The sequence below is a fragment of the Lactuca saligna genome, chromosome 5, assembly GCF_052625555.1.
Source record: "Lactuca saligna cultivar CGN05327 chromosome 5, ASM5262555v1, whole genome shotgun sequence".
NCBI classification, from domain to species: Eukaryota; Viridiplantae; Streptophyta; class Magnoliopsida; order Asterales; family Asteraceae; genus Lactuca; species Lactuca saligna.
The window spans coordinates 217,240,133-217,257,279 of NC_136421.1; the positions used below are offsets into that span (position 1 = coordinate 217,240,133).

The following is a 17,147-nucleotide window of genomic DNA, read 5'->3' on the forward strand; positions in this document are numbered from 1 at the left end:
CTTTGTGCTACCAGTCAACAAACCCGAGCAAGACAACCGAAAGGTTATAGAGCGGTGACAATCCAACCATGAGGTTGTGGACCAGGAGATGTCAATCCAACCATGAGTTCATGGGCCATGGGTAATCTAACCGGGAGGTTATGGACCCAATATGTATTATCTGTATATGTTCTATTTTGTGGTACTTTGGGGGAACTCACTAAGCTTTTGTTTATAGTTTAAGTTCCATATTTTGGGCGCTTCAAATGATCGAGGGAAAGCGAAGGCGTGATCGTACACATTCTTCAGAGATATTTTTAGGAGATTTTTGTTACATTATGGTTCTGAGATATTTGTATTTGATACTTGGTTTTGTCTTGGGGGTTGTTTGAAACCCATGATTTTTCCTTAATTAAAAATAAAAAAATTTATTGTGTTTTTGGGGATGTTATATTAGATATCTTAAGATCAGAAGAAAACGGATTAAGCGTGTTTGAGTTATTCAAACTAGTCCCCACGTCATGGCCTTAGGTTACCACAATGTGACAACTGGGGAATCATCGATTGTTTTGGCATTTTGTATCAATGACATAGCCAATGAAGGCCATCACGTGGAGGGTTGGTGTTGGCAATTTTGACCTTAGCTTTGACCATTGACTTTAAGGGTTAACTTTTAGTCAAATTTCTAGTTTTAGAAAGATGGCCTAAGTTTGTATCTTGTATGGTGATATAGGTGGCAGTTAGCACCTATCTCTTGATTTGCGAGCCGTTGACCTTTGACTTCATTAGCGAGGTGAGTCTTCTCACTATACTTGAGGGTCAAAGGCACCAATGTCAGCCCACTAGATTGTGTTATGTAGGATTCTAGTTGTCCTTATGACACTTGTATGTATGTTTAGGTTGAAACATACCCCAGGGTTGGGCCCGCTATTGTATGTTGGATTGAAATATACCCTAGGGTTGGGCCCTCTAATGTGTATTGGGTTGAAATATACCCCATGGTTGGGCTTATTGATGTGTATTGGGTTGAAATATACCCCAGGGTTGGGCCCACTGATTTGTATATTTTATGTGGTATTTTGGGAAACTAACTAAGTTTTATGCTTATGGTTTTGTGGTTTAACATTTCAGGTACTTCCAATTGAAAACGAAAGGGCCCATGTGATCACACAACATCTCCTTAATTTAATTCTGTAGTGACATTTGATTTTACTCTGATGATTGAGAAGATTTTAAATTATGGTTGATTTGATACGATTGGTTGTTTTTTTTTGTTAAAAAATGAAAATTTTTACCTCTATTTTTGGGATGTTACAGTCTATGTTTGGTCCACCTCTTATATTGTAGAGGTTTACATATGTGCTCCATAGACTATATATATTTTGCTTCATAAAAAACAAACAACCCCTAAAACTTATAAGGTTGATTGGAAGGTAGAGAACCGATGTATTCTAATCAAGGTCAACCATTAGTCCGTCAAAGAAAAAACTAACAACTGAACATATATGATATGGTTAAGGTTGCCAAGGTAGCTCTCATACCATGAAATTATATATTCTCTGATTAATTGACAATGTACAAGAACCATTTATATATTTGAACAACACATGGGTAAGGGTTGTTTGGTACAACATCTAAATGAACTCTGAACAAGTCAAAATCTTTGGAACTGTCACCGAACAGTTAAGCAATCTTACATTCTCTTAACCATTAAGAGGTTGAAACCATTCAATTTAGAATTCAACGTGATACCAAACAACCACTAAGTATATAAAGCTAGTCAGAATCCTATATCAAGATTCCAAGATTTTGAAATCACGATATGAGATTTGGAGGGATTGGCTATCAAAGGGAACACTTCATTAAAATATGACATTTTAGGGAAAGAATTTTTTTTTCGAGAAAAACATGCTCCAATGTTATATAAAAAGCTTGGGCTGTTTTTTTCTTTGCTAGCTTGCAAATAAGGGTTGGAGGGATACCATACTCCTTTCACTGCCACGTAAGTCTCACGTCAGTTTTTACCATAAAAGCGTGGTTCTTTGCCACACACAAGGAGTGGTGTCACACTTGTTCTTTAACAATTTAATTTAAATAAAAACTTTAATTTTAATAAAAACAAAACATATTATTACTTCAAAATAAAAAAAATAAAAAAACATTACCTTGTCTTACTTAAAAAAAACATAAAATGATATTAAAAAAAATCTTAAACACTTAGAAATAAAATGCTAGAAATCTTAAACTTACAAAAAAAATTACATTAAATAAGAAAAACAAATACTAAAATTAAAATAAAACATACTACATGAAGTCTTCATCTGAGAACTCGTCTTCCGAGTCATCCAGTGGATTCAAATTAAGGTTAATGTGTTAAATCCCGTAGATGTGTTCCACTAAGTCCATGCAAAGATTGTGAAATATTTTAGTGCTATGTATCACTGCTTTCCTATCCATGTACTCGTCACCACCAATTTCTATTGGCTTTGTCTCGGGGATGGTTTCATGCTCGTTATACGTATATATCGCTCTTCCTTCATCTTTAATAATCATATTATGTAATATGATACATGCATACATAACTTCTTTAAGTTTTCCCTTGCTGAAAAAAATTGTTGGTTTTTTCAATATGTACCAACATTTCTTAAAAGCTCCAAAGGCCCACTCGACATGCTTCCTAGCTCTTTATTGAGCTATCTTGAATTTCTTACGTCTAGAATCATGTGGAGATGAAAATGATTTACCAAACACAACATACTCAGGATAGATTCAATAAACAAAATAATAACCATACTTATATGACGTTCCATGCATTTGAAATGAAGAATCTGGTGCAAAACCATCATATATGTTGTTAAATAAAAGTGAACAATTAAGAAGATTGATGTCGTTAATCGAGCCGAGGGAACAAAAAAAAAGCATTCTAAATCCACATATCTTGTAACGCCGCCTCTTCAAGTATGACCATCGGTTGACCATGATCACCTCACGTAAATTGACTATGGTATGAGGTAGGGAAACTTTTCCATGCGTAATGTAGACAATCTAAACTTTCTACCATTCCAGGAAAGTCATGTATGCTAGCATGATGAACTTGTAATTGTAAAATGTCATTGTGTGTAAGCTTACGTAAATATTTGGATCATAAATTCTAATAACATATTTGCAAAACAATATAGATTATCTTGTGCGGTCCTAGCGGACATCCTTAAACTCTCGTCTAAAGCATTATGAGGAGTGTCATATGCTAATTGACGAAGTGCAGTTGTGCATTTTTGTAAAGGAGTGAAACCGGGTGTATCTCTAGCATCACTACATTGTTGGAAAAACTACACTCTCTCGTTAAATCTTCGACTAGACATTCATATAAATATTTGAACATTCTGAAGCGTCTTCGAAAATAGTACCCTTAAAAAGTGGCATTCTCATCAAAGTAGTATTGATGCAAGTGTTGTTCGGTCGGTTGCTTCACGGTTTCGCTGTATATACCTTCGTGTTCTTCGTTCCGCACTTGCGGCTTCATCATTACGTAAAGTGTTATACGTTTGACAACAACATCAATCATAAACTGAAATTCTTTAGAAGGCCCAAATGACAACATTTTCTAGTGATTTTGAGAGAAATAAATATAAAAAGATATAAGAATTGGATTTTATGTTTAGAGAAATAAGGGTGTGAGGTTTTATTTATAGGTAAAAAAATCTCAAATTTAACCATTGAATGTTGGAAGAAGAGACAAATGAATAAAGGAGAAGAGTCAGATCACAATTTCAGTCTACCACATGGTGTAAAACCGTGGTCAGGAACGGTCTTGAAACCATGGCAAAGGTGCGGTAAAATCGTATACACTCCCTTGAGCCTATGAAGTTTGTGAAACAACATATTAAAAGCTTTTGATGATTTAACTTAAAGTGTTCACGAATCATAAGCGAAATCATCTTGTGTCTCGAACAATTAACGTGGGAATTCATGAAGCTTTTTTTGTCATTTTAATGGATATTTTGTGATAAGATTGTAAAACATTGTTATGTTCCCATGTTTGATTATATTAGTGATTATGTGTAGATTTATTACATAAATGTTGATTACGAGAATTCTTAATTTGACTTAATTAATAGATATTTAAGTTAGTTTAGAGATAAATGCAATGAAGACACCTACTTCATCACAATTATATAATATTCCCCATGACTTGACATGTCTTTCATTTATGGAGGTGTCATTTGCTTTCATACCTCTCTCGTCTTCTACCGGCTTCCGCCATTATTAAATTCAGCTTTCACTCTGTTTCAATTTCATCACATTTTTAAAATCCCTTTTGAGAGTCCATGATTCTGTCATCCATTACTGTTCTCAAAGCTTGACGTTTAATGCTCCTCTGTTCCGGCCATCATTTGTTGGATTACAACTTCTATTGCATCGTATTTTTTCAGAGATTTGGTTCCTGATTTCCAACAATCCAGTGACCGGAAGAGTTAAGAATAATGTCGGAGAACAGAGACGGGCTGGATTACCTCCGAATTCCGTTCGAGAAGATCAAGTTTGGTAAGAAACTCGAGGGTCACGGCTATGGAAGTGTGTTCGAAGGAGAATTTGGAGATCGACGAGTTGCGTTGAAGCAGTTGAATATCACGAACCTCGGTAACATTAAACCGAAGCTATTAGGTGAAATTTTAACGATTTCTCAATTCCGGCAACATCCAAATCTCGTTGCTCTTCTCGGTTTCTGTGACGAAAGGAGCAATGAGATCATTCTCGTTTACGAGTATGTCGCAAATGGACATCTAGCTGATACGATGAGAAAACGTCTGAATACGATCCAGCGCTTCGAGATCTGTCTCGGAGCTGCTCGTGGACTGGATTATTTGCATACCGGCGTTAACTCCACCACACCTGGAATCGTTCATGGTCATGTTAAGCTTTCGAAAATCCTGTTGAATTCTGATTCAAATTCATCGAAATTTGAAGCAAAGATTTCGAGTTTTGGATTATCCAAAATCGTGCCTGGAAAAGCTCAGAAGGATCCGGAGGATGAAGTCAACGAGAAGCCGACGAAGGAATCTGACGTCTACTCTTTCGGTGTGCTGTTGCTTGAAGTGCTGTGTGGTGTATCGGAATTGGTGGATACCGATGATTATCAGGAACGCCATGTGTCCGAATTGGTCCCGAAGAGACTTGAACAAAATAAATTACGCAAAATCGTGCATTTCGATATCAGAAGAGAAATCAAAACGGAGGCGTTGGAAACTTACGCGAAAATCGCGTGCCAGTGTGTAATGGAAAACCCTGAAACACGCCCTACCATGACTCGGGTTGTTGAAGAACTCGAAAAGGCATTGAGATTACAGGTAAGTTCTCCACAATCGACGACCCAATTTGACTGTTTGTCGACGTACTATTTGGTATTTACTTTTGAGCTTTTGATGCAGGGAGGAGAGGTCACCTATGTTCAAATTCTTCGTAGCGAAAACATCAACGACGTAGCAGATGAAACAGTCGTAGATGATGGTCAGAAAGAGGACGGCGATGATGAGACGGTGGATTCAAAAACACTTGACGAAGAACCCCAGGAGGCGGAGATTGTGGCGGTTGAAGAAGATGCTAAGCAGGTGATCTCCGATGTCGCCGGAGAAGATAAAGCAGATGAAATTAGCAAAGTTGACAAATCTTCAGAATCTACCATTGATGAGACGAATTCACACGACAATATAACTGCGGTGAGTTGTTTTTCTTTTAACTTTTTTTTTTTTTTTTCCTAATTCTAACATATAATAATGTTTATATAATAAAGGTTGATGCTACAATAAATATTGACACAATTATAATCATTAAATACCACGTTGTATACATTATCACACATAATTTTTTACCATAATAAATACAAAGACTTACACGTTATATACATTATCACATATTAGTTATTTACCATAATAAATATAACATTATGATTAAACGTTTCTATAGATTAGTTTAACTTAAATAAATACTTACATTATACTTCTCTTCTAAAAGAACCTTTTAAAATGTAATCATTGTTTTGACTTACGTTATCAAGATCTTTTTTTTTTTTTAAGAAAGAAATTATTGATGTATCACATGTGCTAATTTCTTTCACATATATAATTTATATATTTTTCTAGAAGTATTTTTTAGTATTTAACTTTTTTGCTTTTTGTAAATAATAAACCAAAAACCATTTATATATTATGGGCCATACTGTTTCAAACCAAATAAAACATTTCATTATATATCTAAACTGCGAGTTAATATTTTGTAATCAATCTTTGTCATTTAATATTTTGTAATCAATATTAAAAGTTACCAAAATTTTGCCATTTAAAAAAATATATATATTATAATTATAATATGATACTTTAAAAATGGAAATTGTAGCAGATAACCTTCTTGTGAAAGCCTAGTCCATGTCACACCACATACTCTTACCTAAAAACAGTATGAATTATGAAACGTGTTTTTTTAATTATTATATTTGATAATTTTAAGTTTATTTATTTATTATTATTGTCTTTTTTTTTATCTATCTAAATTTTTATTTAGGTATGGTATTTTTAGTATTGCAGTTTAAAAAAACTATTTATATTAGTAAAACACTTCTCTCGTAATTTATTGGAGCATATGGTATGGGCAACGAGAAGTGATATTTTTGCTGATGAGGCATCTCATAACATGGTCATAACACCATAAACACCATTTCCCCCTTGGTGTTATGGCATATCTTGTTGGCGTTATAACATATTGAAACGAGAACATTGATTAGCTACACATTTCTTCTCTCTCTAATTTTCTCCTCTTAACCTCCTCATAACATGGTCATAACACCATGAACACCATTTCCCCTTGATGTTATAAGTTGTTATAACACCACCTCAATGGACCCATACCTAATGCTTTTACAAAAGTCTTAGGTTATAATTTATTTTGATGTATAAATGGATAATGATCAAATCTATAAATTATTCGATTTTAATAAATTATTAAATTATTGACTGTGTTTAGAATGAAGTTTGTTATGATGTGTCAAAATTGTATTTTTCTTTTCCTGAAACAATGGTTTGGTGCAGCAAGAGCGGAGCTTCGATGCTTCACTTCTAAATGGCGTTAATGGTGAGAGTTTAACTGACAATTCTCATATCGAAGATGCTGAAAAGGAGAGTAGCAACACTGTGATAACGAACACCAATGATCGAGAAACCACAGAAGAAATTACCGACAATTTAAGCTCCAAAGAGGAATCAAACATCACTGAAGACGATAACCAAAACTTAGTCCAAATTGGAGACGATCTAGAGGAGAGTACCAGAACTGCGATTGCGAGCATCAATGATCCAGAAACCGCAGAAGAAATCACAGACGATTTAAACTCCAAAGAGGAATCGAACATCACAACAGAAATCGAAGATGATAACCAAAGCGAAACTCAAATTGAAGATGCTCCAGAAACCACAAACGATTCCAAGTCCGAAGAGCAATCGGACACTGGAATTCCGGAATCAGGCAATAGGTCATGGAACGAGGTTGGAGACGGACTGGATGACCTTCGAATTCCATTCCAGAAGATCAAATTTGGAAAGAGAATCGACATTGATGGTTACGGAAGCATGTTCGAAGGAGAATATGATAATCAACAAGTCGCATTAAAACAATTAAACATCACAAACCTCGGCAACATTAAACCCAAGCTTCTATCAGAAATTCTAAACGTAGCTCGTTTCCAAAACCACCCAAATGTCGTTGCTCTTATCGGCTTTTGCGACGAAAAAAACAACGAAATTACGATCGTTTACGAATACATCTCGGGGGGGAATCTAGCGGATAGTTTGAGTAAACATCTCACCACGATCCAACGACTCGAGATCTGTCTCGGTGCTGCTCGTGGAGTCGACTATTTGCACAGCGGTCTAAACCCTACGCCTGGTATAATCCACGGTGACATCAAACTTTCGAAAATTTTGTTGAAATTGGATTCAATTTCATCAAAATTGGTAGCTAAAGTTTCAAGTTTTGGGTTGTCGAAACTTCTGCCTGGAAAATCTCAGAGGATTCTGGATCCTGAAGGTAAGACGAAGGAATCTGACGTTTATTCATTCGGTGTTTTATTGCTTGAAGTTTTATGCGGGGTGCCGGAGTTAGTGGATACCGATGATTATCAAGAACGACATGTTACTGAATTGGTTCCCAAGAGGCTCGAACAAAATATGTTACGCAAGATTGTGCATTTCGATATTAGGGATGAAATACGAGCAGAAGCGTTGGAAACTTATGCCAAAATTGCATGCCACTGCGTAGTAGAAAACCCTGAAGAACGACCAACCATGGCTCATGTTGTTGAGGAACTTGAAAAAGCGTTAATATTACAGGTAAATTTCACGCTAAACAAAATATTAAACGATTTGGTTGATAACTTTTGTGTATAGATGGTGCTCATAATTTGAGCTTTGAAGCAGGGCGAGGGTGTAACCGACATTGAAGTTCTTGGTAACAGTAATGGCAATAACCTACATGAAGAAAGTGTTGATGAAGATGACAATGGTGAGACGATGGACTTGAATACAGGGGTGGAAGAATCCAAGACTGTTGATGACGTCACTATGGTGAGTTCATCTTAAATTACAATATTTAATAATTTCAATATTTTGCTTTTCCAATTCGTTCAATTAGATATTCAAAGAACTATACATTGTAGATGCTCTGGGTCTTGGACTAATACATGTCAAAACACACACAATAAAACACTTTTTGTTCAATAGATGATTTAGAAACATGGAATAATGCAGGAAATGGAGAGCTTTCCTGTTATTGATATACCCGACATAACGCATGTTGAAGATGCTAACAAAGAGATTGACGAACTGTTGGTTGAATCTGAGAGCATAGAAGAAACCACAACTGATGTACAATCCAATGAGGAATCAAACATCATTTTGGAAAACGAACTCGAAAACAAAAGCGAGATTCCACTAATATCATTAGAATCCAACAATGGTGACATTGAGAACGTCGAAAAAGAAAATGAAAACACACTTCCAACAAACACCAAAAGCAAAGAAGAAGAAATCACAGATGATAAGATTACACCCATGGAGATTACTACGGTGAGTTCATCTTAGCATATACCCTAATCATATAACAAAAGCAAATTTATTTAAAAACATTCTTCTGGCAAACTTAACCGGATGCAGGAAGTGCACAACTCGGAAGAAAATGATAATAGCAAAATTAAGTTACATGGCACCAAGAAGGAACCCGAGCCAATCATCGCCACAAGAGAAATAAATTTCAATGATTTTGACACCACCAACTTAATACCCATCACAAAACCCCAAGAATCTGAAACCAAGAGAAGCAGTAGTAATAGTAGTACAAGCTCCGAGTCTAGCAATGGCGAAGGCACCGCTCCCTCAGATTCTTTACTGCAAAAAAGTTCTCCAAATGGTAACACCACGGTAAGAAAATCTTCTAACCGCTCTTTTCCAACTGTCTGTAGTTAAGCGTTACATATTCTTCTGTCTGTAGTTAAGCGTGCTTAGGCAAAAATAATATCAGGTTGAATGACCCTTTACAAGTCCTCATGTGTCTTGTTTTTTTCTTTTACTTCTGATGCAGAAGAAAACATTGTATGGCTCAAGAAACTGTTGTTCCTGCTCGTGGTGGAACCTTATCTCCAACAGGTTCACTCTCGTCCTCGTTCTCGTTGTGTGCTTACTTATGACTCGAGCTGCTTCAGGATCGAGAATCGATTTCTGATTTCTACTTTATAGTCTTACTATGTTACAGAGTTGCTTCGTGCGGAGGTCAATTTTGGAATAAATCGAAATCATGTTGTGCGTGTATCGGAGGGCAATTTTCTAGCAAACATGACTAAGGTATGTAATTATCGCATCTAAAGTTTCATCATTGTATAATTATGTTTCATGATGTTGGCTAATATGTTGTTTATTTTACAGAACATTGTGCTCCTTGTATCTTCTGTACAAGATGGGTCATTGTTGTTTTTACTGTTTTCTTAAATGTTTTTGAAATTGAGAGAGAAATATACCCATGATTGTTTTATCATTTGTACACTATTGACTGTTGTGTGTACATATGTTGTTCTGAGCATGAGAAAGTAATATATCTACGGATTTTTTTTATTTTTGTACACAGCATGTGGATTAACTTGACGAAAAGGGCATTATTGTAACTTACCATATGTCCAAGTCTCACTGTCATGAGACGAAAACTGTCACCTAAGGTGATTAGCAATGGACATTAAGTTCATGTAAATGACCATTTTGCCCGTGTCTCCATCATCCTCTTTAATAAACCATTGTATGCAAAACAATATAACACTCGTTTAATAGCGGAAACAAACACACTTTTTACTTTCAACCATGTTTGTATAATATACAAAAAAACTAACTTACAACCAAATATATAAAAAAAAAAAAAAAACAAACAAACTAGAACATAAATTTCACCACACTAAACAAATTCGAAACACACACAAACACAAACACACTGTATACAATTACATTTCAGAAACATTATTTACCTCGGTTGATTTTTCATGATCCAACTCTTGCTGATGATTTTCTTCTACAGGCTGCACCACTTTTTGTTTCCTTTTCTCCTTAAGAACAACTTGCCTAGGCATAACTTCTAATAAAAACGAACCTCCATTCCATACAGTCGCCGAAACTTTAAGCATTTGAAAAGCAAGATGCAATTCATATGACCAAAAGATAGGCACGGTAAGAGCCATCGTTGCCACCGTAAAAAGCGCTTGCAGTAAAATATACATAAACATACGGTTTTGGTCCCCAAGCAACCCACTTAACCTCCACCACAAGTTATTCGCTTTCTGTGCCTTTTTCGAAAGCTCCCTACAATAATCATACCAGACACCAAATCAATATCAGATATCCGATACATTAACAATAATGACAAAATAAGAGAATGTTGTGTAATTTACTGACCTGTAAGAGGTCATGACTTCAGGGTCCCTTAACAACCTCTGACGACGAAGGACATTGACTATCAGAAAGTACAACGCCTGCCAGAGACTGTAGGCGATTAAGGGGACAGTAAACAGCCATGTCCAGAGGAATGATTTGTTTCCCACATAAGGCCATGAAGCTCTCATTGCAGTTCCTTCTGGATGCATTGCTTCGAAAAAAGCCGGGTCCCACCATCGTATAGTAAAAAACACCACCCCTGTAAAAAAAAAAATGGGTAATAACTTAAGTTGATCCAGAAGTTATTGGGAGAGTCTGTAACAAGTAACAACTCACCTGGTAAAAGATGTATGAGGACGCTTACGAGTTTGTCCACGGAACTAAACACTAAGCTACAACGCCAAACGATCAACGCCCATGCTAGTGGGCCCTACAAAAATAGAGATTATTATGATGAATGGGATTATTAGCAAAAAGAAAATGGAAAAATGATATAATATAGACATATAGTTACCTCCGCAAACGAGAAGCAAACCATGAAAAGTTTTTCATTTTTGGGATAAAATAAAAGCATGATCAAGAATATGGTGTTGGCATAATAGCAGAAATCCTGCATAAAATATGAAGTACATTTAACTTTTGGTATGCTTCAAGAAATTGTCAAGGATTTTTATTTAAGTCTCATTGTGAGAATTTCAAATCCAATGTCAGCCCACTGTTGTGTACACCCAATATTGAACAGTTTGGTTGTTGGAATTTACCAGAAGGTAATAATGCCATTTTTTATATCGATAATAAATCCATCGAAGTGGAACGAAGGTGACATAGATCAAACAGTAGACGTATCGGATATCTTGTGGCCCTAAAACAAACAGAATATCAATGGATTTACAAACAAATCTTCATCAATATTACATTTTAATTTCCAAAAACTAAATTAAAACCACATCCATGGCATATTTGATATTACTCACTTGCACCCAAAATAAAGCAAAATCCCCCGAAGCCAAAGACACCCATAAAATGAGTAACCTACAATAAACACATCCAGGATTAATGTTAATCCCATGCTAATATGAAAAAGTAAAAACTCTAAAATTAATCAAACTTTGACTTCTGATGCGAGCTATGAACCTTCAAAATGCATTTTGTAACGAATTGAACAAAGTATGTTTCTTGTTTGTGTTTATTACTCACAGTTTGATTAAACTTTAATGATGTATATTAGTTTTGAACTTGATAATCAACCAATTTACATCATAAAGCAATTCTATCGACTTAACTCTTTAATAGAATCAATGTATCTATCAATCCATACAACACAATATATATTTACCTTAGTGATAAAACTTTCATGTTCTTCAGCCTGTTGAGCGATCTTAACAGCTTGTTTTGACAAGATCTCCTTCGTTTTTTCTTTCGTTTGAGCAACTTTCTAAGCAAACCAACAAATTCCCAATTCAAAACTTCGAAATACTGTGTAAACAATCAACAAAAACAAACAGAATCGAACTCCAAATCATACCCTGGATCGATCTTTTAATCTCTGCTTCACTCCTTGAAACCGATGCCCATTCGATTGATAATCATCCGCCTCTTCAGTGCTCGACATGTTTTCTTTCTTTCTTTGTTTTGAAGTCTTATTATGATGATTGTACTCTATTAAATCCTTTTCAGCTTTTGATTGAGAAGTGTCTGGAGAGATCGAATAATAGATAATAAAAAAAAAATGGGCGGTGGGGTTGGGATTTGGGAAGAACGAAGGCGGTGGTGACGCTTGCTTTATGCTTCTCACTAGGTTATTGATTACAATAAAGACTTCAAGTTTTCCGATTGTTTGCTAATCGATTCTGTGATTAAAAGGGGTTTGAGGATTACAGAAATGGGTATCGTTTTGATTGAAGAGGTTTATGTCTTTTTGTAGTTTACTTAATGGTCTTAATAACACGAAGCAATTTGAAACTGTGGACACGTAAAGACCTTGTCATCACAGAATTTTGCTTGCTCAACTTATCCTACCTTAGTTTTTAATTTAAAATAAAATAAGGTAGACTTTTCTACTATTCATATGATTAGTTTTTTTTTTTTTCATTTGGGGTATTTAGTATTAAAGAACATTAAAGTTTGGAGTTTGGTTTTAAATGAACATTTAGTTTTTTTTTTAGATCTATAATATAATTAAATTTGAATTTTACCTATCTAAAATACTATTTTTGTTAAAAATTATTCGGTTTGGTTTCCCAATTATATTGCTCATTTATACATTGACTTCTAATAGTCAAACATTTTCTAAGCCAATGAAATTGAAGATTGGTTCCCAATTATTGGTCAATCTGGTAAACAACCAAAACCTAATTGAGCGACATGATTACAACTCCAATTTACCTCTTGTGAAGAGAAGAATGAAACATCAACCGACGGCGAGGAGTTCTTTTGCTTGAAGGATAGTTATTTTCTAGTGAGAGACGGTGGGATTATGACAATGTATTAGGATGTTCACATGATTGAAAGCATGTTACCAGAAGTTAATCGAGAGAAGATGGTAGAGAGTGTAATATCTTTAAGTAGAGAGAGTGTTGGGAGGATATTTTACATGCTATATTGGAGGCGCATCATCTGGTTTACATTGTTGGTTGGTTAATTTACGATAAGGTGAAGCTAATCATAGGCCAAACGTGTCATTGCCAAATGGTGAAGATTTGACTCTTAGTGAGTTTTTGAAGTATAAATTAGAAGAAGGCATAAGAATGATAATCATTCAAGATGGGCCATACCAACACTTCAACGTTTTGATCAGAAGGAAGTGAATGGTGGAGTCAATGAAAGAAGTGGTTCCCATGTTTCTCGATGCAGGTGCTAGCAATAACACAACAGTAAATGATCTCGAGTGGGAATTATTCATAAATTCTCATAATCATGAAGCAAATCCCACTACGACAGAGCCCAATAACTACAATGAGTGGGAGGTTTTCTTGAATGTTAACAATCTTGAAGCAAATTCAGGTTTAGCAGGTCAGTTTGAAGACTACAATGATGCAGAACAACTACTTCCAAAAAGGCAGTCGGGAGTCTTCGAGCAACGTGAAATGTCATGCAAATCAAGTGGAGCCGAGTAAAGCCTCTATACACAATAAATCCCTAAATTTCCAATCCCTGTGAGAAAGACAACGAGTAGAGTACGTGTATCAAAAAATCGACAGTGTGATACATATTCTTTGTTGTATATAAAACCCTAATTCGATGTTGTAAGAGGAAGAAGCGTGAGAGAGTTGAGCGTGTTTTTAAGTGATGAATAATGCAGTCAAGATGCAATGCACAAATAAAAATGTATTTTAAACAAACATTTGACAATCAAAAGTCAATGTAACCGAGAAAATGAATGATTTTTGAGCAAAATGGTATTTTAAACAGATAATTTTTTATTTTAATGGTTTAACAGGTCAAAAAAAATTTTAATAGTCATTTAAAACGAAACACAAAACTTTGATGTGCCTTAATGTCAATAACCCTTTTCATTTTAAATACACATTTTATTATTTAAATACAAAAGTTAGAATATATTGTTATCTTATAACAAAAAAATGTTTGCCACAATTTATAAAGAAGCTACTACTTTGTGCTCAAATATGTATATAAAATAGAAAAATGTCTTAATAGAACAAATTTTTTGTATGGTATAACACCATTCAATTTTGTTTCTTTTTACATTTATTATAACATTTAACTTGTTAACGTGAAAAGAAAAAAAACAATATCAATATTTGGATTAATAGGTTTGTATTGATTTGATACTTTTTAATTTGTTTTTTAATATGTATTGATGTGGTAATTACGTGTCATACAAATATCTTAAAATCTTCCTATCTATCCTAATAAATGAAGATTTTTTTACCACATATCAAATTCTCATTTAATTTGTCAAATGTCATTTTGTAGTTATTTTGAATTAATTTTTTTTCCACACGTCATTTTATAGGTTTTTTTTCTTATTTTATTAAATTCCACATAATATTTTAATGTAATAATTATAATAAATATAATAATAAATGGATATCAATATACTAATAGACTTAACTTTTAAATTCAAAATTCCTAAATTAAAGCTTATTATTTTCTTTTGTTTATTTATTTAAATTAAATTATTTGTTTAAATTTAAAAGATAAAAAAATTTCAATTTTAACAATTCACTACTTTTCTAATTTTGTTATAAACTCGAAGTTCTCAAGAATTTAGACCTTTATACTTAACATTTTTTTTTTTTAAATTAACTCATATAATACAGAACTCTCACAACTAGTTATAATAATATACTTGTTTTTAGGGACACATTTCCATAAAATAGTCATCTTCTAATTTCAATTCTTAGCCAATAATCTCTAATATATCATCAAAAATTACAATAAATCAATATACAAATCATATCCAAACTTGAATTTGGTTGAGTAGGACTTCATTTACTTCATACATACCTCGAACGTAAAAAGCAATAGATCATCTCCACACCGCCTTTCTTTTGATTCTTCTACATGATCCATAGCCACGCGACCCCATTATCATCGGTCAATGGTTGCGGACCTTTGAAACACAGACCATATCAGGTTGTAGTTATAATTTCAATCTTGATTCTAAGTTTTAATCTTGATTCCATTTTTCTAGCATAAAAATAAACGTATAATGTTGTCTTGCTTCAAAGTTTGCATGTTTCATTATTGGAGAAATTTGAGCCTCTTGGGCTCCTGATCAACTTTGGTGAAAAAGGATTTGAGAAATTCCCCCAAAACGTATCTTTTTTTCGGTTCCTCATTACATTAAAGATCTATATCTCCTTTAACCTATCGACATATAATTAAATTATCTATCAGTACTTTCATATCACTACATGTGATACAAGGAAGCTAATGGGTCAGGTTGGAAAACTTGGTGAGTACATAAGGTTTTCAACGCATAATATTATAATATTTAATTATATATTCTTCAAAATTTAGATAACCCAATCACCCCACTCACGTTATTTTCACTTACTAATCCTAATATGATGATCTCGAGGGATCGTTCTTAAAGGACCTTTATCAATAGACATCTATAATTCCTAGGTGATTAGGCACGTTAGTATGATAATAATTTGGGTAAACACGACAACATGGTAGTACATTAGTATTTTGGATAGTTACGACAATACAATAGTACTTGGGATAGACACAACAATACAAAAGTACATGGAATAAGCATGGCAGTACAAAATTACTTAGGATATACACAACAATACAAAAGTACTTGGAATAACACAACACTTAAAAGTATTTGGAATAGACACGAAAAACATAGCTTATTATTTCACGCGACTTTCACTAACCTATCATAACCACTATCTCACACAACCCTATCATCACCTCTCATTTGTTATTTAGCACAACCCTTCACTGTCCAATCATATTATTAAGTATGATAAATGTACGGTTAAATCAAGTAACAATCATATTATACGACTACATTAAACACAACAAAGACAACACATATAGCAATTAAGCATTTAGAATACTTGTATTTATGTGTAAGCAGAAAGTAACTATGTACTCACCTGAGTTAGGTGGGTGGTTGGAGAATTCGGCAGCGCTCCGCCAAACTCCTTGACCTTTTTTTCTGATGTGACCTAGATACGAATGTCACTAAGTCTTACTCTAGTGTTCCTAGTGACTAATAATAGTCTAGATTCCTCACTAATCTCAATGTCTGAATCAAGATCTATCAAGTAAAGAACAACCAGATATGATCATATCAGAGGCAGGGTCCGTTTAGTATATAAAGTATACAATTTGCAAATCTCACTTTAAACACCTCACTAAATCCAACTTAGACATCATCCCCGTAAGTGGATCAATTAGTATAATGACTTGGAATTACTGATTGTAACAACGCAAATGTTCAAACCAATTTTTTTTTTTCATTTCAAAAATAAAGTATTTTCATTCAAACCAAGCATAATTATTCCAAGTGTTATGTCAAAATAAAATTCATAGAATTCCTAAGATCTCAAAACATTAATCAGTGTGTACACATCACGCCGGCGCCTTCCCACGGTCCTCGCTAGTACCTGAAACACATACATAACAACTGTAAGCATAAATGCTTAGTGAGTTCCCCCAATATACAACTTACGAATATACGCCTTTCCAGGCCCTGACCTTCCGGTCCACAACACAACGCCTTCCGGC

The 17,147-nt window shown here is 34.3% G+C and overlaps 2 protein-coding genes across 4 annotated transcripts; one reads left to right on the forward strand and one right to left on the reverse strand.

Annotated features, from left to right (window-relative positions):
- Nucleotides 1-4,177: 4,177 nt before the first annotated feature.
- LOC145044892 (uncharacterized) lies at nucleotides 4,178-10,130 on the forward strand. Of its 3 annotated transcripts, none has more exons than XR_013681696.1 (9): nucleotides 4,178-5,327; nucleotides 5,409-5,696; nucleotides 7,062-8,357; nucleotides 8,442-8,591; nucleotides 8,775-9,092; nucleotides 9,180-9,443; nucleotides 9,604-9,668; nucleotides 9,759-9,863; nucleotides 9,945-10,130. XR_013681696.1 is itself a non-coding variant. In XM_078993241.1 (9 exons), exons 1-8 carry the CDS (start codon nucleotides 4,464-4,466, stop codon nucleotides 9,860-9,862), a joined length of 3,333 nt encoding a protein of 1,110 aa, XP_078849367.1. In that variant the 5' UTR covers nucleotides 4,178-4,463; the 3' UTR covers nucleotide 9,863; nucleotides 9,945-10,130. The 3 variants fall into 3 exon arrangements, 2 of the variants coding, with proteins under 2 accessions (XP_078849367.1, XP_078849368.1); XM_078993241.1 differs by having other exon boundaries at nucleotides 9,775-9,863; XM_078993242.1 differs by having other exon boundaries at nucleotides 4,179-5,327; nucleotides 8,445-8,591; nucleotides 9,775-9,863.
- Nucleotides 10,131-10,332: 202 nt separating this feature from the next.
- On the reverse strand, nucleotides 10,333-12,895 carry LOC145044893 (glycerophosphocholine acyltransferase 1-like). The gene is made up of 8 exons (XM_078993243.1): nucleotides 12,460-12,895; nucleotides 12,271-12,369; nucleotides 11,909-11,966; nucleotides 11,696-11,796; nucleotides 11,449-11,544; nucleotides 11,271-11,364; nucleotides 10,956-11,193; nucleotides 10,333-10,862 (listed from the first exon to the last, which is right to left on the reverse strand). Exons 1-8 carry the CDS (start codon nucleotides 12,544-12,546, stop codon nucleotides 10,508-10,510), a joined length of 1,128 nt encoding a protein of 375 aa, XP_078849369.1. The 5' UTR covers nucleotides 12,547-12,895; the 3' UTR covers nucleotides 10,333-10,507.
- Nucleotides 12,896-17,147: the final 4,252 nt, after the last annotated feature.